The sequence below is a fragment of the Lampetra planeri genome, chromosome 22 (genome assembly GCF_965212315.1).
Source record: "Lampetra planeri chromosome 22, kcLamPlan1.2.h2, whole genome shotgun sequence".
In the NCBI taxonomy this organism is placed as follows: Eukaryota; Metazoa; Chordata; class Hyperoartia; order Petromyzontiformes; family Petromyzontidae; genus Lampetra; species Lampetra planeri.
The window spans coordinates 8,983,610-9,007,164 of NC_136128.1; the positions used below are offsets into that span (position 1 = coordinate 8,983,610).

At 48.3% G+C, this 23,555-nt stretch overlaps 1 protein-coding gene across 8 annotated transcripts in view; it reads left to right on the top strand.

Annotated features, from left to right (window-relative positions):
• The window catches only part of LOC144724983 (centrosome and spindle pole associated protein 1-like), a 40,163-nt gene that overhangs the window by 2,371 nt on the left and 14,237 nt on the right, over window positions 1-23,555 (top strand). For 3 of the 8 annotated variants that reach the window (XM_078604356.1, XM_078604354.1, XM_078604362.1), the window contains exons 2-16: window positions 1,047-1,174; window positions 1,627-1,726; window positions 1,919-2,022; window positions 2,836-2,907; window positions 3,214-3,294; window positions 10,372-10,502; window positions 12,646-12,785; window positions 13,706-13,802; window positions 17,256-17,276; window positions 17,748-17,805; window positions 19,493-19,790; window positions 20,570-20,732; window positions 21,630-21,816; window positions 22,153-22,300; window positions 22,787-22,945. In XM_078604356.1, coding sequence (XP_078460482.1) covers window positions 1,073-1,174; window positions 1,627-1,726; window positions 1,919-2,022; window positions 2,836-2,907; window positions 3,214-3,294; window positions 10,372-10,502; window positions 12,646-12,785; window positions 13,706-13,802; window positions 17,256-17,276; window positions 17,748-17,805; window positions 19,493-19,790; window positions 20,570-20,732; window positions 21,630-21,816; window positions 22,153-22,300; window positions 22,787-22,945 — 1,861 coding nt within the window. In that variant the 5' untranslated portion in view covers window positions 1,047-1,072. The remainder of the gene's footprint in view (window positions 1-1,046; window positions 1,175-1,626; window positions 1,727-1,918; window positions 2,023-2,835; window positions 2,908-3,213; window positions 3,295-10,371; window positions 10,503-12,645; window positions 12,786-13,705; window positions 13,803-17,255; window positions 17,277-17,747; window positions 17,806-19,492; window positions 19,791-20,569; window positions 20,733-21,629; window positions 21,817-22,152; window positions 22,301-22,786; window positions 22,946-23,555) is intronic. The other 5 variants (XM_078604358.1, XM_078604357.1, XM_078604360.1 and 2 more) reach the window with 4 other exon arrangements.

The window sequence follows — 23,555 nt, forward strand, 5'->3', positions numbered from 1 at the left end:
TAGAAAATACATTCTTCCAGAAAACATGTTTTAATCAAGTTGTTCAGAATAATATTTTATTAGACATCTCTCTCCATTTTAAAATAGCACATTCATAATAATCTTTCGGACGACAGCTCTTCATAGTACCGTATTCTCCCAATTATAAAACGCTCAACTTCAAAATTACACCAAAGTCAGCGATGTGTCTTCCTTTTTGGAGCATCTCATGATTATGATCTGACAACTGTTGCATGCCAGTTGTGATAAAATGTATGAACTTTGCAATGGAAAAAAAACATTGTGGCTGTGGTGGCCAAGTGGTGGTCACTTATGTTCTCACCCAGTGTCCAGGGAATTTCCAATTTCAGTCCAAATTCATACCCCGACTGGTCTGTGAGAGTGCCGTTAAAAAGCAAGAACACTCTCTACCAATGTGTGTGTGGCCCTAAAAGGTCTCGCAGCAAAGTTTGCGGAATCAAGTGTAATTGTATCGGTTGAGCCCAGAGTACATAATCATTGCACTTGCATTTTATCAACAATTGATAACATTTCACATGAAAACCACCATTATTATAATTTCCAATCGGTTGTACTTGGCCATCAACCAGCAACGGATTAGCAAAGTCTTGTAAATTATTATTAAGGAGATGGAGCATTGAAATTAGTTTATATGCAGGTGCTAGGTGGATTATTACATTGCAGGATTGTGAGATGTGACAGCTTTGGCAGGTCTTCATCCAGTAGTGGATTGAACATGGCTGATGATTATTATACCATAACAATATATCGAGCTAATGATTTTCGTGTTGGCCCTTCTTCAGAACAGAGTGAGCATAGATATATTAACAGAATATCACACTTTACACTCTCGTGGCGAAAACATGAACATATATTTTCATATACCAGTTTACAGATTCAGTTCCACTTTCCTCAAACTGTTGATTGGTGGGAATCTTTTTGGTATTAAACACTTTGCCTAAGGTTTTGTGGTGGTGAATGAAGATGGCATTGTAAAATAGCCAAATAAAATGTGCAGTTGTGTTTTTTCTCCCGGCTGACTCTAGCGACATGTCCTTCTGGTGCAGTAAGAATGGACGACGATGAGCTGGAGCGGTTTCTTCGTGAGCAGAAAGCCAAGATTGCACGCGACCAGGCCCAGCTGGAAAGGGACCTGCCCTACATGGAGATGCAGGTGCATTGCCCAAATGAAATTACCTTTTCTGTTTGTTGTACTGCCATTTGTCACAGCCGGAAACAACAGAACAGAATGTGCAGATATGCCTCTTGGCTTAGATAAAAAAGCTTACTTTTTAAATTGCTTCATTTTAAAGTCTGAAATACAATGGAAATCCTCTTTCATGAACATAATTAGGAGCCACTGGGGGCTGATTGTATAAGCTGTTTATCTGTAATCATCAATCACCATTATTACTTGATATCACACCCCACACAAGTATAAACAAGTTGCTAAGCGAATAATGGAATTAGGCAGTACAATTGATTAGAGCACTGCATACAAGTAGGGCAAACTTGAGTTACGTTTTTCTATTTGCAGGGGTTATATATTCATTTAATTTATTAGTTTTAGCAACGTTTGAGTTTTTTTATCATTCTTTTTTCCTTTTGTTTGAAAAAAAAACCCAGGCACAACCAAAGCAACACACTCATATTCAGGACCATGAATCAGAATCAATGAAGGAGAACATTCCACAAAGGGGAAGCAATGACAAGCTGAAATATAATGGTGAGTTCACGTGGTGATCTATTAAATATGTGTTAAAGCTAGGTCACCATTTTACCATGGAAATTATCTAACAGCGGAGCGATTGTGTGGCATACGCATGGCCCAGGTGATCCCACCAGGAGTGCATGTTCTCCTGTGTCAAAGGGAGACGGGAGCCCGGGTAACGGTGACGTGTGTTTCCCCGGGGAGCAGATGACTCATCCACCCTCGGGCTGCCACTGGGGGCCGAGTACGAGAAAAAGAAGCAGAAGCTGAAGGAGCAGCTTCGGCAGGATTACCGCCGCTACATGGCCGAGGTTTGAGCTGCGATGATCCCTCAGTGCACATCTTGTATGTAGCAGCTGGCCCAAAACCAACACCAGTCCTAAGGCTTGCCCTAACCTTGTCAGGTAGTTCTGCTCTAATACCTATTTTCCACTCTACAACAAAGCCATGGCGGGGCCGTTCTAAATCAGTCTGGTGCAGCTCGGGAGATGCCAGGTTGTATTTCCACTGCAGAAGTCAAGCCAGTTTGGGCCTGAGCCATATCCAGATGTCTTGGGAGGTGAGCGTATCATAGTTTGGTTCCAGCACAGCACAGCTAAATAGCCAGTGGAAACTCTTGCGTACTGTGAGGGCTCTACGCTGGCTCAGCTTGGATGTGCCAGTGGAAAAGGGATAATACATTATTACGCCCCTCTCTTTACCTGTTCGTGTTTCCTGTCCACGTAGTTCCTTCTCGTGGTGTCTTCTTGGGCAAGAGTTGTCACTAGAAGGGATGATGCCCATTGACCAATAATAATTACAAAGTGGCATCCAAGGAATGACAGACGGCGTTGGCTTGTGAGGGGCTTCATGGAGCAGTGGATTGACCACAGCTGATGATAACTAAGCCTAAGATGTTCTTACAGTTAATGCACGTGACCTTTTTACTCAAACACTAATAATAATCTCTAATATATGTTAGCCCTATAATCTGTATTACTCAAGTCTGACATACATTAGTGTCTGTACTAACCTGAACCGAGAGTTATCTATAATAACACCAAATAATATTAAAAGCACGTAAGTGGTATGTTTAATTTACATCATGGTATATTATTGAGGAGCATGCTGCTGTTGTGTTGCAGAAGAATTTCCGCTCGAAGGGAGTCGTGGCATTTGAGACTGATACCACATCTCCCAGCCAAGCCCTAGAGAAGGTAACGTATATCCACATTCAATCAAACTTGATATTTTAGCCCCACCAAGCAACCAGATCATTGTGAAACTCATGACAAAGTCTCACTTTAACCTTTGATGGAAACTACCACAGCATTTGGGCACAGAAAGTTAGATGTTTTATACTTAAAAATTATTTCAATAGCATTTTCAGATTTAATATATGTATGTTCAACTTATTTCACACCATACATAGCCAACCGTGGTAATCGGAGGTATATTATCAAAACAGCACTTCTGACTTAACTGTCATGCGTGTTCTTGTTCATTCCATTGCCGTGCACTAGGAGAGGCCGCGAACACACGTGAAGGAAACTTTGGCCGAGCTTCTTGAGGAGCGGGGCTATGCCGACAGGAGACATGAACAGGTACAGAGAGGGGAATAAGACAACTTTAACCCCTTTTCCAGGTTACGAAGGCCACAATACGCAAAAAGATCACATGCCCATGCCTCTAGTCCATACAGTTGTAATGCGGGCGTAAGCGACCTTCCGGAGGTGACGTCACGGGGGGTGGAGTCATGTGACGTGGGGGTAAGGTTCGGGGCTTTAAGCGGGTAAACCGGAAGGGGAAGGTAGTCGGGGTGTGAGCGGAAAAGAGTGAGGCCACGCGGGCAAGTGTGGAGAGGGGGGGCGCCGACGGCGATCGGGAGCCAACCCCGAAGATAAGAGGAAGCTGCGGAGTGGTGTGCAGCTGGAGAGGAGACAGCCAGGAGGGCTGCGTGTTAGAGGCAGCGGTGTGGCTGCCAGGAGGAGCTGCGGAGAGAGAGAGAGAGGGGGCTGCTTGTTAGAGGCAGCGGTGTGGCTGCCAGGAGGAGCTGCGGAGAGAGAGAGAGAGGGCAAGAAGCTGTGAGAGCTGCGGAGGGAGAAGAGCAGCAGAGAGTACAGCCAAGGGGGGCTGTGTGAGAGAAACAGCAGCGGAGCTGCTGTTGTGGATCGGGCCGACATTGGAGTCAGCACCGTGGAGAAGCTACAGAGTAAAGACAGCCGTGTGGGTGTACAGCACGAACCGAATAATAAAGGACACTGGGACAGACATCGTGGTCCAGTCGTTTATTACACTGGTGTCGGAAGTGCAACGGCATGTCGAAACAAGTGAGGAAGAAAGTTAATCCGGCGCCTGCATCGGCTTCTTCGTCCGACGACGACGAACTCCCTCCAACCACGGATCCTGTTGGGGTGGTGGAGGAGAGCCAGGCTGAGGCGACCACGGGAACGGGTGTGGAGGATGTTGGCGCGGTGGCGGGTCCGTCGACATCATCAGACGCGGATCAACGATGGCAAGCGATGGCGGTACAACTGGAGGCACTTCAGGACGTCCTGGCGCATCTATGCCATCTCGTCGCGCCAGGGACGATGGATGATGCAAGTGGTGCTCCGCGGGCCGCCACGTTGCCTGTCCTGCCGCCGCCATTGCCCACGCGGCAAGAGGCCGCCATTTTGCGCGCTCCGTGGCGCCAAACCGCCATCTTGGCCACGCCGCGGGCCGACGCCATTTTGAATTTGCCATCACAACCACCACCATTGGAAGACGGCGGGAAGAGGAGTCGGAGTCGCCACCTTACAACAGTTAAAGAATTTTCCGTCGGTGGGGACTGGAGCGCGTTCGCCTGCCGCTTCTTGGCGGCGGTACGCACAGCAAGATGGACCGATGCGGAGGCTTTGGAGGTGTTGCCGACTCTTCTGGACGACGAATCTGTCCGATTCTTCCGTTCCATAGCGACCGATAAGAAGGCAACTTTATGTGGTGTTTTTCAAGAAATGGCCGATGCTTATGAGCCACCAGATGATGCGCATCGGCGATTCGCTCAACGACAACGAGCACCAGAGGAGTCGCCCGTGGCGTTCAGGGGTGCGGTGCTGGAGCTGGCCATGGCAGCTTATCCTGAGACGCCACAGGACCTGCTTGAGCCTCTCATATTAGGGAAAATGTTGGAGTTGTCTCGGGATCTAGGGATCCCCATGCCTGTGTGTGGGCATGAGAAGCTAACTTCCCGGATGGCTGCTAAGTGTCTCGATGCGCAATTCAACCTCCGTCGCTGGAAACAAGTGACGGCGTGGACGGGGGGGCCCGTCAAAGAAGGGGATGCGCTGGGGTGGGACCCTGCGCAGGCCGTCTATGTTCCGGATGACCGGGGCCCTCAACAACTGACGGCCGCCTCCGCTCCATGGACGGGACGCGGCGGGCCGAGACCGCGCGCGATGCTACCGGAACGGGGCCGTCAGGAGGCGAGGCCTGCGCTTCGGCGCAACGAGGCCGAATGTTTCCGCTGCGGGCGTAGGGGCCACTACGCCAGAGACTGCTGGGCCCGCTTCCCGGCTCCGCCGCAGCAGGAGGCCTCGGCACCGGTCAAGTCGGCTAAAGATCCTCCGAAACAGGCATGTCGGCACGCACCAGACACTCGGCAAGGCTTTCCACCTCACCCACCACCTGTGTTGCGCGATCCTATTGTTGTTGTTAAAGAAAGGCCATCGACGGGGCCTTGTCATTCAGTTACGCAGTGGCGCAAATTGGCACGGAGAGTTGTCGCGGCCGCTACGGGTTCGTCCACTGTACCGGGGTCCATACAAGGTGTGGACGTGCGCATTTTGGTCGACTCGGGGGCGTCTGCGACTATTATATCGGATGTCATTTTCCATCTGTTGGGCATTCCGTCGGGGGCTGTGCGTCCGGTTTATGGGTCGTGCGTCGCTGCGAACGGGGGTAGCATGGGCATCGTGGGTCAGGTGGATGCTAAGATATCTATTGGGGATGTGTCGGCCTCGGGTGTTGTGTTGATATCGAGATCTTTGGCGGTTCCTTGTTTGTTAGGCACCGATTTTTTGGCTAAGATGCCCATTTTGATCAAAATCAATGAGAATTGTATTGAACTGCCGGGGGGCCGTCAAATCTCGTTTCTGCCGTCGCCCTGGGGGCGACCTGCTTCGGCCGTACAAGTGCAGGCGCTGTCCGTCGCATCTGTGGACATCCCACCTGGTACACAGATGCTTATACCCTTGCGGTATCGGAAGCCCCTGCCTGATCGGCTAGGAGCAGTAGGGGTCTTGTTGTCACCGTCCGCCACGATAACAACCGGGTTGGCGTTAGTGGGGGCACAGACCATCGTCCGGCCGGATCAATTACCGTTTTTACAGGTGCTTAATGCGGGGGGAGAAAACGTCCGTGTCCCGGCCGGTACGGTTGTGGCACATGCCACTACGGCGTTTGCGACCCATGATTGTCCACATAGCCGGGGAGTTGTTGCTGGGGTTTCCGAGCCAAGGAGTTCGGATGATCGTTGGGTTGCTCAATTATGTGACGAAAATTCTTCCCTGTCCATGGAGCAACGTGGTGCGCTGCGTAAATTGTTGTTGACATATTCCGATGTGTTCAGCTCCGATGATTTGGATTTGGGCCGCACTTCCTTGCTTTACCATCACATTGAGACGGGCGATGCTGCCCCTATTCGATTAAATTCGCATCGGATGAGTCCTGCGGAGCGAGAACACGTACGGGGGGCAGTGGAAGACATGTTGGCTGCGGACATTATATCGCCATCTAACAGCCCATGTGGCGCTCCAGTCGTCTTGGTTAAGAAGAAGGATGGCAAATTGCGATTTTGTGTTGATTTCCGCAAATTGAATAAGATATCGGTGGCAGATGCGTACCCTCTGCCGCGTATGGATGACTCCCTCGACGCATTGTCGGGGGCTAAGTTCTTTTCCACACTGGACCTCTCTTCGGGATTTTGGCAGCTTCCCCTTGACGAGTCCTCACGGGAGAAAACCGCATTCCGTACGCCTCAGGGGTTATTTCAATTCAACTGTCTCCCGATGGGATTGAATGCGGCCCCTGCTACATTTCAAAGATTGATGGAGCTCGTTTTGACGGGGTTGCAGTGGGAGACATGTCTTATATATTTGGACGATATCATTGTCTTCAGCCGCACATTCGATGAACATTTGACGCGGCTGGAGACAGTGTTTACGAGGATGCGTTCTGCCAAATTGAAATTCAAACCAAAGAAATGTCACCTACTGCAACGGTCCGTCCGCTATTTGGGGCACATTGTGAGCGCTGAGGGAGTGTCCACGGATCCGGAAAAGACGGCGTGCGTCCGGGATTGGCCGACTCCGGCCACCGTGGGGGATGTTCGGCGGTTTTTGGGATTTGCCTCGTATTACCGAAGATTCGTGCCGGGTTTTGCGACGATTGCGAGGCCTTTGCATCTCCTTACGGGTAAAGGACGGAAGTTTGTTTGGGGACAGCCGGAGGAGGCGGCCTTTCGGAGTCTGCGTGATCTATTGGCCACGGCCCCAACATTGGATTATCCCGATTTCGATCACCCATTCATTCTTGATACGGACGCGAGTGACACAGGTATTGGGGCGGTGTTATCACAGTCTAAAGGGGGTGTAGAGCGTGTAGTGGCGTATGGTAGCCGAGTCTTGTCTCCTGCGGAAACCCGCTACTGTGTCACTCGCAGAGAACTATTGGCGGTTGTTTTTTTCCTACGGCAATTTCGACCATACCTCTACGGTCGTTCTTTTATTGTGCGTACGGATCATGCGGCCTTGCAATATGCCCTTAAAATTGACCAGCCATCCGGACAGTTGGCATGTTGGTTGGACACGCTACAGGAATTTTCCTTCCAAATTCAACATCGGAAGGGTGTGCGCCATGCGAACGCTGACGCACTTTCCAGATTACCGCGGCGCGGCCCTTGTAAATGTGAGTCGGGGACGCATAGGTGTTCGCCGATTCCAAACCCCCCTCAGCCGCTCACGCTGGCCGTCGAGAAGTCGGACACTCCGATGGAACCGGGACCGGCTGACGGGGTTTTGAATCTGCCGCGGTCTGTCTGGATCCGGGAACAGATGATGGATGAGTCATTGGTGTCCTTGCGGAAGCGGTCTGCTAAGGACAATGGGAGTCCGAGTACGGCTGTGGGGCCGCAAACCGCTCTCCGAGATGGTCTGCTTATGTGGCGGGAGGGGTTCCAGGAACGTTGGCGCCTGGTGGTACCAACGTCCTTGCGGTTCGAGTTGATTAGAACCCTCCATTGTGACACTCTCTTACATTTAGGGGTGCAGAAGACCTTGTTGACGTTGCAACGTCATTATTTTTGGCACGGCATGGCGACAGATGTCGTAGGGCACGTGCGCGCGTGCCCTGCGTGTGCACAACGTAAGCCGCCGAAACATCCTTACGTGCCGCCTCTCCAGTCGATTCAGGTGTCTCGAGTCAATGAATTGGTGGCACTGGACATATTGGGACCTTTTCCACCATCGGCGAGGGGTAATAAATATTTGCTGGTAGGGGTTGAGTACCTCTCCCGTTGGCCGATGGCCTGGCCGTTGCCCGATCAGTCGGCCGCGGCCATTACCGACGCCTTTTTGTTTGGGTATATTATGGATAAGGGGGCGCCTGAGAGACTCCTCACGGACCAGGGCAGGAATTTCTCTTCTAAATTATTGGCGGAAGTGTGCGCGGGCCTTGGGACTAAGAAAGTACGGACATCCCCATACCATCCGCAGACGGATGGTATGGTTGAACGGCTGAACAGGACATTGTCTGCCATGCTTTGCCATACCGTGAGTGAACAACAATCAGATTGGGATCTGCACATCCCCGGGGTGCTTTCGGCGTACAGGATGACGCCTCATGCGGCTACAGGATATTCGCCGTTTTACCTTATGTATGGTCGGGAAAACGTGCCGCCGGTGGATGTGCAATTGGGAACTGGGGTGAAGGGACCTCGGAAACCACTTCCTGAATACATCCAGGACACGGTTCGCCGAGTCACGGAGGCGCGGGAGAATGCCCGCGTGGCTACGGCCAAAGCCCAGGCCCGGAACGAGCGATATGCGCGACGGTCTGAGGGGGAGTGCCCTTGGAAGGTTGGGGACCTAGCCTGGCTTCATTGTCCACAGGTACGTCCGGGGACCTCGCCGAAATTGCACAAACCCTGGCATGGTCCCGTACGCCTCATTGCGGTTCCCAACCCACAGACAGCACGCGTCCAGATTGGGTCTCGTCGCTGGGTTGTGCATACGTCGCGCTTGAAACCATATGTTGCTCCCTTACATGATGCGTCATCCCCCAATATTGCCTTGCCGGGGTCTGTTGCTGCTGACTCTCCCCTGCCTGCGTCCATTGATCTCGCTAGAGCGCCTGTCGTACCTGTTCCAGACAGGCCGGCCGTGACATTGCGGGGGACGAGGGGCCCTGCTCGGAGGACGCCTGCCAGGTCTGCGGGACCTTCGAGCCCTGCAGCCCTTCCGACCCAGCTGCGGGCACGGTCACAGGACGAGCCCAAGACTAACTCTTTAGAGACACAGGACGGCGGTGGACTTCCAGCTGCGACAGGGGGATTACCCCCTGTCGTTCCTCGACTTTCATCGCGTTCCCGTTCTGCGAGTGGGCCGCCGACCGTCCGGGACGGGCCGGCGACCCGCACACGTTCCAAATCGCTTACGTTTCGTTGATTGTTGCTGTCTTGTTATTTTTTTCTTACAGTTGTATTTATTGCATGCTTTTGTACGATCGTTGATGTTGATTGCGTTGTTGTTGTTCTTGCTGTTACATTATATGCTTAGTGTCCTTTAGGGGGGGAAGCTCGGTTCGCCGCATTACGATTTGCTATTGGTCAGCCGAGGTCGGCTGGGATTTTTCTACGGGGGAGGGTGGTGTAATGCGGGCGTAAGCGACCTTCCGGAGGTGACGTCACGGGGGGTGGAGTCATGTGACGTGGGGGTAAGGTTCGGGGCTTTAAGCGGGTAAACCGGAAGGGGAAGGTAGTCGGGGTGTGAGCGGAAAAGAGTGAGGCCACGCGGGCAAGTGTGGAGAGGGGGGGCGCCGACGGCGATCGGGAGCCAACCCCGAAGATAAGAGGAAGCTGCGGAGTGGTGTGCAGCTGGAGAGGAGACAGCCAGGAGGGCTGCGTGTTAGAGGCAGCGGTGTGGCTGCCAGGAGGAGCTGCGGAGAGAGAGAGAGAGGGGGCTGCTTGTTAGAGGCAGCGGTGTGGCTGCCAGGAGGAGCTGCGGAGAGAGAGAGAGAGGGCAAGAAGCTGTGAGAGCTGCGGAGGGAGAAGAGCAGCAGAGAGTACAGCCAAGGGGGGCTGTGTGAGAGAAACAGCAGCGGAGCTGCTGTTGTGGATCGGGCCGACATTGGAGTCAGCACCGTGGAGAAGCTACAGAGTAAAGACAGCCGTGTGGGTGTACAGCACGAACCGAATAATAAAGGACACTGGGACAGACATCGTGGTCCAGTCGTTTATTACACAGTGACCTAGGCATTTGTTTCAAGTTGTGTATAAGTGTTTTGTTGCCGCGATATGGCACATATGTTCCCCATGCACATTATACATTTCTGCCACACAACATCCATTCCGGGTTGAGAACCGCTTACAGCGAAACCCCAGTAAGAAACGTTGGGGTCTCTATGTTGACCGTGCACTGTTGCAGCAGGATGAGACCTCTTCGCGCAAGAAGGATGAGGCGACATCGATGGAGGCGTACGAGGAGCTGCTCAATGAGCACCGGAGGGGCAGGGTCGTCTCGTTCGAGGATGGACTAGGGGATCCCTGGACCGCCCGGTGAGACGACAGTGCGGGGAATGCTCGTTGACTTTGGTCCATGCGTTTTGGAACCACCGGTCAGATTGTATGTTCACCAATGATTATCAGATGCTGGAAAATAAGCGTGGAACGAATTTTACAACTTCTTCTTGGTTCTTTCGGTAAAGTCAAGTAGAATGGAAATAATAAAATAATAAAAATAAAACATAATAAACAACGCAAGCAGCCGTCCTCAGGTGAAGAACAGGTCTTCTCGATAGACCTGTTCTTCACCTGAGGACGGCTGCTTGCGTTGTGACTGAAACGTCGTGAGAATTATTTTATTATGTTTTGTTTTTATTATTTTCCCTTCTACGTGACTTTACCGAAAGAACCAAGAAGATGAATCCCTGCAGTCACGAAAGCTTTAAATCGAGATTTTTACAACGTTGCGGAATGAGGCGCCATGCCCTCTACGCGTTCGAATCGCGATTGACGATGTTCCAAAATCGTTGAAAATTCCATCAAATTTGGACGATTCCGCAATTATTCGATGAGTGGTGGCTGATTGTTTCCAATTTGATGTGGAATTTTGGTTTCTATTTTGCAAAAATAGTTGGAATAACAGCCAAAATAGCTACATGGATCAGTCCTTGAGTCTTATCAGCATTGTGTGGCTCATGAAACAAATGCCAGTGGCCTGTCTGGTGTTGACATGAACCTTCCATGAACATGTGGGGCTCCAAGTAATGAAAGGTCATTTGGTCGATGGACCATATGTTATTTATTTCAGAAAAATATATGCATTTATTTAATACCCACATTTTGCTGATATCGTGCAATCGTTTTGTAAAATAATATTTGATTACACTCTCATGTCGTGGCATGTGGCTTTAGTCCAGCGCTTTGGAGGCAACGGTTGGTGGATCACATAACTGTGTGAAACTTCCAAATTCATGACATGTAAGCAACTTCGTGAACTTTTCTGTGCAGACCTCTGATTGTTATTCCCTAATATGCAGCGTGCGTTTTATTTTTATTCCCATCTAAGTCCTGCCGTTTCCGCCCATATGTTAAAGCACTTATTAAAGTTTAATTATCCAAAAATTCGAATACTGAATGCTCCTGAAATAGTCTTGAGACTGAATAATCAGAATCAGAATCTTTTTTTTTTATCGTGGAAGAATCCGATGAGCTATGAAGCTCTTTTTCACAGATGACCAGGAGGGCAGGTCAGCAAGTTAGAACAAATGGCTTCAGAATGGCTGCTCAAAACTACACACTGTTTGGGGAAACTTTAGTTTATCGTGATTACATTGATTACACCGAACTGTAAAGTCACTAGGCAAATAGGAAGCTGAAGCGAATTTGTTGAAAAAACTTATTTTTTAAGTAAAACCACGGTTGCTGTGAACAGATCCAATGGCCCAAAACATAAAGGGGCCAGCGACAGACAGCACTATTTAATGCATAATAGATAAGCCTTAATTACGTTTCTAAATTCTAGATTTGAAGCTTTCGTGACTGCAATGATTCATATTCTCAGATTTTTTCGGTAAAGTCACGTAGGTAAAAACATTAAAATTAATGAAAGTAAAATAAAACAAAACAAAATAAAATTCACGACGCTTGATGCAGCTAATTCGGCTGTGACGGTCCCACCTGATGACGGAGACTTGTGTTGCCTCCGAAACGTCGTGAATTTTATTTTGTTTTGTTTTATTTTACTTTCATTAATTTTAATGTTTTTACCTACGTGACTTTACCGAAAAAATCTGAGAATACGTTTCTAAACTTGAGCAATTTTATGAGAACTTTGGAAAAGAGACGATGGAAGGTTATTCCGAAGTCGAGCAGTGCGACCAAAAAAGCAGAAAGAGAAGTGATTTGGCCCCGCAGTGTGGTGAGTGATTGTGAGTGCGTTGTTGTGACCTGCAGTGCAGTAGATGCACACAGTATGGATGAGACGAAACAGTCAATCTGGTAGACTGAGTCCTCTACACGGGCATATGGAATGAATTCACAAGAACAGTTAACTAGTTACATATAGAGCTGTCTGCGTATTGTCTGAATAGTGTTTAGAACAAAGTGTTGTTATTGTAATTTTAATCACAAGGTGTGGATATAACTTAAACATTTTTAAATGTGACACGTATATTAACCCTGTGGCGTGCCCACAAAGGCTTCGCCACATGAGTGCCCGGCACCAGTCCGGTGCGGAACCGGTGGGAGAGCGGGAGGAACGGGAGGAGCGCACCAAGTCAGCCGGCACGCGACACGCGCCTATGCACGCCCCTGCGCGTGCCCACGGCATCCTGCCTGGTAGGTCGCCCCATCGCCCAACCACGAAGCCTCGTCTCACACATACCCCACTGAGAAATACGCACACAGAGCAGTCGTGGTGGCGGCAGCTCTTGCAGACATTATTCGTAAGATGCGAAATTATATTACGTATAATAGCAACACTGGCTGCATCCAGAACAACATGTTGGCATGTGCCTCTGATACTAAACTTCATATGTGGCTCAAACTTGATAGAGTGTAGGATGTAGTGGAGTGACACATCATTAGCCTACAGGAGGCTACTGAGCCATTGATTAGTAATTTATCCAAATAATATCCATGCCGCAGCCTGCACCCACGGGTTGAGTACTGCTGGTCTAGTACTAGGATTGCCACATTTTTTTTTTATGATATTGTTCAACATTAATGTTACCGATATGATGATTACCGATATGATGATTATTAACAATTTCAGTTCCCATAGCTTTGTAATTGTATTTCACAATTTTGTTGTATTATTTTTGTGCTTGCTGTAATTTCAGTATGCATAAAGTGTACTTAAAAGTTTTTCACACTCTAGTTCAGTCCACGTAAATCTGCCATAAGTTTGCTAATTATTGCAACTTTACACCTTATTCCTCTGATAATGCACATGCTGTCCATTATACACAGTGTGCAATTAATAATAAATGTGTGTATATATATTAAAAAGTATGATGTCGTATAACTGCCTCGCCATTGATTACACTGGAAAAAGTTTGTAAAGTACTAAATAAATTTGTCATATCTACAGTATTTTATTTTAATTATTGTGTTATTACAAGACAAAACAAAATAATTGAAGATGCAAAAATATTAATCAAAATGTGACAGTTTAAGTGCAAGAAAGGGGGGAGCAGTGGTGCGATGATTCATGACGTAGGTGACATTCACAGCCACCATCTCCACCCTATCTGCAGTTCACGAGGGTAGGTGCAGCGTTGACAAGCGGAGGAAGGAGCGCTATCGCCTGGACCTACTGGAGCAGATGGCCGAGAGGGAGCAGAACAAGCGGCGGTAATACACTCGTTGCAGGTTGACAAATGCGCAGCGTATTCTCCGGATTATAAGACGCAACTTCCCCCCCACCCGCCTATTATTGAGAGGAAACGTTGGGGGTGCATCTTATAATGAATCCGGTCGGTGCGTGTAAATTTGTTTGTTTTTGAGACCATGTGGGGAGCGGTATAGTGCAACTGCTAGCGCGCTGCGCTGCGAACCGGGCGATCCGAGTTTGATTCCCACTCGCGGCCAACACCAGTGACGATTATCTGAATCGGTCCTGGGCCTCCCCTACGTTGACTCAGCCTCAAATGAGTACCCGGTGCAAAGTGTGAACTTTGCCACTCGGGAGACAAAGGTAGCCCGGCGTAGTGCTGGCCACCCACTCCCCCGTGTGACGTGCCAGCCTTCATATGTGCTCGCAAACAGCACTTGCCACCAACAGTCTGTTAAGGCTATACAGGGGATCTTCGTATTCGTCTTTGTCTTGCGAGACCAGATTTGTCTACTTTTATTGACTCGAGCAAAAGTTTGGGATGCTTCCTACTTACCTTAGAGTCTTATAATCTGTAGAATATGGTATTTAAATTTTTTACCTGTCGGGTGATAGTTTTTTTTTTTCACAGGCCCAAAGGCCTATAATGCAAACCTGATCTCAGCTAAAACTACTAATGACACGATAGCAGTTAGGAACGAACACGTTTATTTTAATTAGCAAGGGTTTGTGTAACTTGGGAAAAGGGACGATGGAAGAGTTCTGAAATCGAGCATTTTGAGTACCAAAGGGAGATAGTGAAGTTTTCGTCCTGCAGTGTTGTGGTTCAACACGGTACAGATGAGAGACCCAAGGCCTTGACGTGGTTGGAGTTGTCAAGGTGTAGAATTCATCGAAACGATGACGGTGTGAGTAGTGTGGGGGCCGAAGTCCACCCCACCGCCCTCACTAGGCAGGTGGGGTGCGATGTTCGCCCCTTCCACTCCCTCCTCCACCGCGTCGGTCGGCTCCCGCTGGGTCCCCGCCGACCGAGTGATCGGGCCCCCCGCCCTAGCGCCCTCTCTGAGGGACATACTCGTGCTGCTGGCTCACCGCCGCACGGAGTTAAACCACACACCCATGCACACCACAGCTAACACAGGCGCGTGAACGCTCTCGCACCTGCGGGCGACTATTTCCTAACACGCGCGTACACCACAGCCAACGCTAACGCCTAGCCTACTGCTGCCTAAGTGCCCAGTCACTCAAACGTCCTACCACGTACCTCGGAGCTGTACTCGCGGCGTCGCACGGACGCTGTGAGAGTCGGACGGAAAAGGACGAGAGAAAACTTTACCTATCACTGCCTCATAGCAGCACTCGCTGGCATCACACAGATGCTGCGAGCGGTTCGAGGAGGCAGGACGACAGGGAGTGGGTCTTGGCGGCCCAGAGGTTGAAGACAAGAGAGCGAAAATCATCCCGGGCTACTCTTTTTATTCCCTTAACTTCAAAGGCCCGGGATGACGTCGTACCACGCAGCCAATCGTGCACTTACCTGTGCCATCGCTCACTTGTACCTTCTCCTGCATGGCCTATTCCCCTAACTTCAAAGGACAGGGGTGGCATTGTACCGTGCGGCCAATCGTGCGCCTACCTGTGGTTACCGCCCCCTGTTAACGTGTCCTCCGTGGAGTGCCGCGGTGGCAGCGCCGGCCACCCATTATCCCTCGTTGCTCATTGTCTGGAAGGGCACCCGGCTGGCAAACACACACCCTGCAAGTGTGTACCTGCGAGTATGTATTCGGTATGAGGGTCGAGATGGGCGGCAGTGGCGCTGCGATTCTCCTGACCTCATGATCTGCTCTTCTTGCTTAACATTACACCCTCAGTCCCTCCCGATGTCGTGAATAACTCATTGCGGCTGGCCCAGTGAACCTTTTCATTTTGCGCCCATACAATTTAAGCCAACTCGGGGGCACCGCAATGTGATCTGTCCTGCGAGGGTCGGCCACTCTCATGGCACGGGGAAACCGTGGGACTTTCCTCCTAGGGACCCTTTGGATGAAAACACGTTGCGCCAGGCGATCCCCCGCCAGGACACTACATGTGTGCGCTGCGTGTGGGTGCTCAGGTGCTCCGTGTGTGTGCTCAGCGTGGGGCCAGGGGGGAGTCGCGGCGCTTGCAGAGTTGCTTCGCGGCGGTGGCACCACAGTCGCAATAAAATCATCATGAAGATACAACTTCGTGATTCGAGTGATTTGAGTGCAGGGTTATCGGTCAAATTAATTGCTTTATGTTGGATGCTAGAATGCAAATTGAGGTAGGAACAAAGGATTGAAATAAGAATTCGCAGTACAGTAAAACTTTGGATTGCGAGCATAATTCGTTCCAGAAACGTGTTTTGTAATCCAAAGCACTCGTATATCAGTTGTGATCACGTGACGCTCGGCAGACAAAGCGTAGACACGTACTACTCGTATTGCAAGACCTCGCTCGTTTATCAAATTAATATTTATTTAAAATGTTTGCTCGTCTTGCAAAACACTCGCAGACCAAGTTACTCGCAATCCAAGGTTTTACTGTACTTGGTCAATCTATTACTGGATGAAGGCTTCCCCATTTGCCATGCTACTTATGGGTGTTGTTTGACCCTACTTAGCTTAGCGTAGGAAAAGTGGTGGGGGGAGATGCCAGGACTGGTTCACTTGTACCCGCCACTGCTATTAGCCATAGCCAGGACATGAACTCGGGCAGCTGGATTCATAGCACAATGCCCTTATACCACTGCACCACTGCTCCGCTCAGTAGATTCTCATAGGCTGTTATTTATTGTTATCAGACTTGGAACAAATATCTTTTGCATAAATCTAAAACCACTTGCATTAAACTGATTTTATTTGTTTTCATTGGTGCTATTTACGAGTGTTACTGTCCACGTAGCCTGTAGAACAGTATTATCACCATGGCTGCTAATACTACATTTGTATAAATACTAATAGTGGACGGTTCAATTTAAAAAAAATCTATTCGCATATGTTTTCAACGATCACACGTATGATCTACATTGGACATGCCATTGTATCTCGGCCTTTCTTAAAGAGGGTGCTCAGTGGGAAATTGGCTGAGTCAACCCCCAACCAAGATGAAAATTTGCAACCTTTTAATTTTGAGTCGCTTGCTCTGCTACTGAGCCACCTGGCTGGATCAAAACATTTCTTAAATAAACGTAGTGCATAGCACGCGCGGGAGGAACGGTCTTAAGCGAAGGCCTAAGCCACGAGTGCCCGAATCCACAGTGGCAGCTGTGGCACAGTTTAATTTAATGCTTCGCCTCTGAGGTTTTTAGTAATAGGGTTTTACCGTTGGCTACGAATGCCGGCTGTGAAAACAAAGGGATTTTTTTTATTACAAAAAGTTAAAGTGTCACTCATATATTGGTGGAGTTGTTCTTTTGTTAATTTTTTTTTCTTTTCCCTGTGCCGTGCGGTCAGGAGCCCAAGGACGTGCAATGAGTATGTGTTGACTGGCTGCCGTTGAGAGTGCCAATAAGAGTGCTGTGTATTTGGGGCGTAGCGTTTTATCGCCATGCCATTCAATTCATTGTTACAATTCGAGGTTATGACTCGATTTCATAATCGTTATGTTGTTAACATGATTCTTGCATGTGTCGTGATTGTGAGAATCAATATAATTGTACGGATTGATACATCAATACACCCGTGCTATGTAGTTCAACATACATATATGAATAATGCCATGGTAACGGAAAAATAAGCATATTGGACACGGCGATGAAATGGGCTCACATGTATTGAACCACACTGTTGTGGAATAACCTTTCTAAACTGTAATGGTCCAATGGCTTATGTTACATTTTGGGATTATTTGGTTCTGTGTCCCATGCTGTATTTTCACGATGTGAGAAATGACCATACGTACGCATGTATTGTAAAGAAATTATTAACGTGTGGTTTTCTTTTTAGGGAGAAGCAATGGAACCTGGCCGTGCCAGTATCGGGAGTAGTGGACCCTCAGAAGGATGTAAGAATGCACACACGGACTTAAACAAATATTTTAAAAGATCTTGCACACACGTGGATTATGGAAGACTTTCCAACATATGCTTGTTCTCAGACGTACTTTTTTTAGCAGTGCAGAAGCCGACAGTTATCTTTTTTTAACGTAGGCCATTTTGCACTGGTTTACATCTCCAGGTTTTGTGCAACTTTTTGAATGTTTTTACCAGTTTTTTTTAGGGTAAGTCCTTAACATCAACACAACATTATACTACAGTTTGGTGCACATTGGCTCTTCTTTCGGAAAGTTATTGCACCCCACATGTCATGGATGGACACAGCTATATGCATAAATGCTTTTAACCTTAGTTGAAAAACCTTAAAACAAATTGTGGGTGTGGGGGTGCACGCAGAACATCCAGTGCTTTCCATGCAAGGGTCGGGTGATAGTGCAAATTGGTGAAAACTCCCAAGCATGCTGTTCTGCAAGGAAGCTAGGCGATGGCAGGACAGTTGTCTAGATACTCTGGTTTTCTTCCACGAAGTTATCCGTAAAACTTGGATTTTCCAAACATCCTAATGCAGGACCCTCCCAAAAAAAGTCTTGAGACTCAGCGGAGCTTTCCTGAATAAAAAATGATATCGCACCATTTTCTTTTTCAGTGTTTCATTGCATTAGACCGCCAGTCTTGTGCACATTTCAAATTCATTCAGTTTTTTTGCACATTTACATTTCATTAACTGTTGGCAAAATTATGTTTATGCAAACTATGTTATAACTATTTATAAAGAAATAAATAATTAAAAATGTCAGTGACTTTGAATGCGTGGCTGAAGAATGAATACACAAAGTCCACGTGGAAAATGTTGCCTTAAAATTTGCGTGACTGCAGGAATTCATATTCTTGGTTCTTTCGGTAAAGTGACGTAGATAGAAAATAAAAAAAATAAAAATTAAAGCAAAAAACCACGACGTTTCGATCGCATAGCCACACAGCCGCACAGCTTTGCTCACTCTGAAAGCCCTTATAAGCAGTTGCATTTGGAGGCTTGCCCCCTCATTTCTCTCCGCCTGATGAAGACCGCTTGTGTTGCGATCGAAACGTCGTGGTTTTTTGCTTGAATTTTTATTAATATTTTTTTTCTATCTCCATGTGTTAAGAACCAAAAACTGTCCAAGTCTAATTATGGCAGCCTTTAATCCCCCTTTGCATACTGCCTTTCAGGACGCAGACGATGAGGTAATGGGTTTTGTGCACGACTGAAGTGACAAATTCCATGTCTTGGATTATCGATTCCACAAATGTGATTTGCTGTGACATATGCATGGCAGTCCGTGTCTTCTTCAGTATGAACAATGCTCCTAAACAAATAGCTGAATTTGCCATATTTTCTCCCATTTAACCTTTGGCTCTGTGCCTTTTGTTCTTCTGACCCTATTCTCGCATTGATTAATGGTCTTGTTTACTCATGAGTAATCTGTCCAATCCTCCATTCCTCACACTCTTTTCCTTTCTCCTATCACACTGCACTCTTCTTCCCAAATTGTTTTTTTCCCCATCCCACTTCAACAAAATCACCATCTTTCCTTCCCTCCTTCGGTTCTTACCGCTCTTCCGATCTCCCACATCTTCTACATGACTCCGATCCCCACCCCTGCCGCCACCTCGTCCTCCTCCCACTTACTTCCATTTCCTCTGGATCCCCCGCAGCCGTTGCGAATGCTGAAAATGTTGGGCTCCGGTACGACTGAGCGGCCACGCTTCCCCATGCCGCCTCAAGACATCCCGCCCCCGGACCGGCCCCGCCGCGCCTTCCACACGCCTCCTCCCCCGGACAATGAGAATGACGCCGCTGCTCATCGCCATACCAACGGCCTCCAGGGGGCCCGCACTGCCGCCTTACCTGGGCCTGGCGGGCGGTTTTATCCGGCATCTTTCGCCACACCGTACGACCCAGCCTACTACTACTATGCCGTGCATAATCCACTGGAGCCTGGCTTGCCACCATGTACGTTGGTTTCATTCCCCCCTCCCCCCCCCCTGCAAATATCTGTCGCTGAACATTACTACGGTCTCCTCTGCATCACTTTCACCCTCACCCACCTTGCACAATAGTAATGCCCCTTGTGTAAATTACTGTCATCCCCTGCGTTATTGCCACTCGTTTCCGTTTTGTTACAACTGTTGTGCATTACTGCCCTCCACCATGAAACTTATTGCCACCGTCTTATACATATCTGCTACCCCCCCATATTTTGATGCTGTCTGTGAATTGGTACCATCCTTCCCCTGAATGTGCTTGCCATCATCTGAAGCATCACTGTCACCCCTGTCCATCCCTGTAGATTGCTCAGAACTCCGGTTTTGTTTACGTTACCACCTGTAAGTGCTTCCCCCGTCTGGACACAACTGGCGCTCCTGTGTAAAGTACCATTATCCATGTATAGTGTGACTATGACTGACGTTTTGTGTTTATCTACCACCAGATTGATCCCAATGTGCAATAAGTGTCTAATTCACAAACCTTCACAAGATGCAAATTTGCTGTAACAGTGCTATTCTTGCTACATCTCCACAACATTGTGCTGCTTGTATTTTTCTGCTCATGGTGAATGTTGAAAACTTCAGTTTGATCAAACTGTCTAATAAATGTGACCGTGCTATGAGGAAGGTCCAATGCCCGAAACGTCACCGAACATGTGTTTTATTTTACGGCAGTGGTATTGTTGAATGTGTTTAGTTACTTTTGTTATTTGATCATGTCTCATGCTCATTTTCACACTGCAGTTGAACCTGGGCGCCTCGGTCAAGGTCAGCCGCCCCTGCCCTATTACGGTCAAGTCAACGGCCCTCCTCTTGCGGCGAATTTCACCAACCAGTGGGACGGGGGCGTTCACCCTTCTCAGGCGGTACTACCACCCCAGCAAAACATGGGCTTGCCTCTCACGGGGTGAGTGGTTTCACAGTTCTCCGGGTCTCCCGTTTTTCTCTCCACATTTAGAAATATGCATTTAGATTGTTTAGATTGTTGCTTTAAATGTCCAAATGATAAGCCACTTTGTTGAGCTATCATTTGTGGCCGGGTCACTTCTGAAAAACAAGTTAATTAATCGGTAGGCTTTGTCAGGTAGAATGGATTTGATTTAGTTTCATTTGTATGTTTTTTGGGTGATTTGTTTACCTTTCTTGTACTTTTCCCTACTATCATGCTTTTGTAATGACTTGTTTTTGTAACATTCTTACCTGCCCCTACTGGACATATGTGAAAAAGAGCTTCATAGCTTATCAGATTCTTCCAGGATAAATACATATTCTGATTCTGATAATATCATTTATTCAGAAGTACAATGTCAAAGTCTGATATATGCTTCTTAACCACGGCTTTCTGTAGCCACCCCAGTCATGCTGCACTCATTGTGTGGCTATCACTTCTCATCTACTACTACTAGGGTCTGAACTTTTGCTTGTTCACATTGCACATGACCTCCCATTACTTAATGCCTTATCTATTCTGCCTGTGATTGCTTCTCTATCCAATGCCTTGGGCACATATTCATACCGCACTACAAGGCTTAATTTCTCACTCTAGGCTGGCTTGGAGTTGGGATTATAGGTGTAAGGCACTACCACCAGAGTACAACATGCACGTATTCTGAATAATTCTATATTATGAACAGGTTTATACAATTAAGATGCAACGACTCACCGTTGTTGTCACAAAATAAGGCGAGAGATGGATGTAGCATGCCGAAGTAATTTCCAGAATAGCGTTTCCACCGTTCTGCTCTGTTAGCTGATCCCCATGTTCCTCTTGTTGTCTCTTCGTGCAATTGCTGTGTGTGTCCAGTACTTGGTCGCAGGCCGCGTTGGGCCAGGCTCAATATAACACAGTCCTAGGGCCGCCACCCCAGGTTGCGCAGCTCCCACGAGGCTTCCCGGGGCTGACGATCGGCCTCGGTGGACTCGGGGAAACGAACAACACTGAGGGGAGAAGAGGCTCCTTCAACAAATACCAGGAGGATCTGCAAAGGCAGGTAAGACGTATGGGTGAGGCTTTGGTGGGTGCAGCCCGGGCCCTCGGATTTTGAGGGCCCACCTAGCAATATAATTGGGTACACCACTGCCAGTTGATGGGCAGGTAGTCTGTGGTGGGGTAAAAGTTTGGTATGCCCACCTTTTCCAAAAAAGTGATATTAATCAACAAATCATTACACCTCTAGCAAAGGCAGAAGTTGTGGGGCAACAACCTGAACAATTGAGCATCGACTTGCTTTTCGGGCTGACCTATCCCCCCCCCCCCCGACCACCATGCGTGGGGTCATGAGCCACTGACCTGGCCTTGCGTGACCGGCGTGGAATATACGCGGCAGATAAAGGATACGGAGGAGAAGAAGCGCAGGGAGCGGATGGAGCGAGACCGGCAGGATGCGCGGCTGGAGGCGGAGGCCAACACATACAACCCCTGGGGCAAGGGAGGCGGAGGGGCTCCTCTACGCGATGACCACGGCAACCTTGTCAGTGAGTGCGGGGCTTCCAACGTCACCTGTCATGTGGGTGAATCTTCTAAATTCTCCTTCTCTGATGCTCGGATACTCTCTCTCCTTGTACTTCTACTTCTGTAACTCTTCTCTCATCACATCCACTGTTCTTGTATCTCGTTCCACGGCATCCTTGTATCTTTGCCCTCGGTCCCCGACCTTCCCTGCACCGGCATCGCCATAGCCTTGTAATTGCGTCCTCATTGTGTCACATCATGCCCACACCATCTGTGTCTAACCTGCCTTTCTTGCTCACTCAGATTAGTAAACCCTCCTCTTTTCTCTGACAGATATTCCCAACATCCATCTTAGCATTTTCATCTTTGCCCGTTCAAGCATGCTTCTTCCTTCTTGTATTCTTGAAAATGGGAAGAACTTTAATGATCGGCATCTGGTGAATTTCTGGCGGAGGGTGAACCATCGCGTGCCTGGTGGCGACAGAAAGCCGTATCGCCCATCTGTGCAGCCGACCTCAAGCAGATGCGGCGGCAGAACGAGGCTGCGGTGCACAACCCGCTAAAGTCGGCGCGCCGTGTGGCGCCGGACTCAAGAGGCACCCCCTCCTCCTTCGATCCACAACTCTACAACCACGGCGACCACCGTCCCGGCACACCTGACGACGCAGGTACGCACTCGCACAGCAGTGGTGGCCCCCTTGCCTCCATGTTGAGCAGGATACAAAGGCTGCCTCTAGGTTTCCGGTCTCACGTTGCCCCTGTATTTAATACATCTTTTCCGCTGTACAACCAGCAATCGTTACAAGTGATGATAATTTTCAAAGCATTTTCAATTGTGAATGTATTCTAACCTATAAATATGTTATTACCACAGCCTAGGTGTGTATCGAAAAGAAATAACGCTTTGGTGTTTGATTGCATCTTCGTTTAAGTGCGTTGTAATTTAAATAACATGATTCGAACTCTTTAATTGTTTTAAAATGTAAACTTTGCACATGTTCTACATGTTTTTTTCATTGTGTTTACCTTCTGCTGTGTATATGTGCATTTCTTGAGTGATATTTTTTGTTTGGAATAATTAATTATTGTATTGAATTAATTTATGTTGTGTTTTTATCATTGTGTTTATGTCCCTTCCTCTCTTGCAATTGGTTGTCGCTTTCTTGCCGAGTGAAATAATTCTCACTGACCTGGGAGCTTCGCAATAATTGATTTAACGTCTTGAGATGCATCGGCATCTATATTAAGTTGAATACATTTAAATTTTGCATGGGCTTG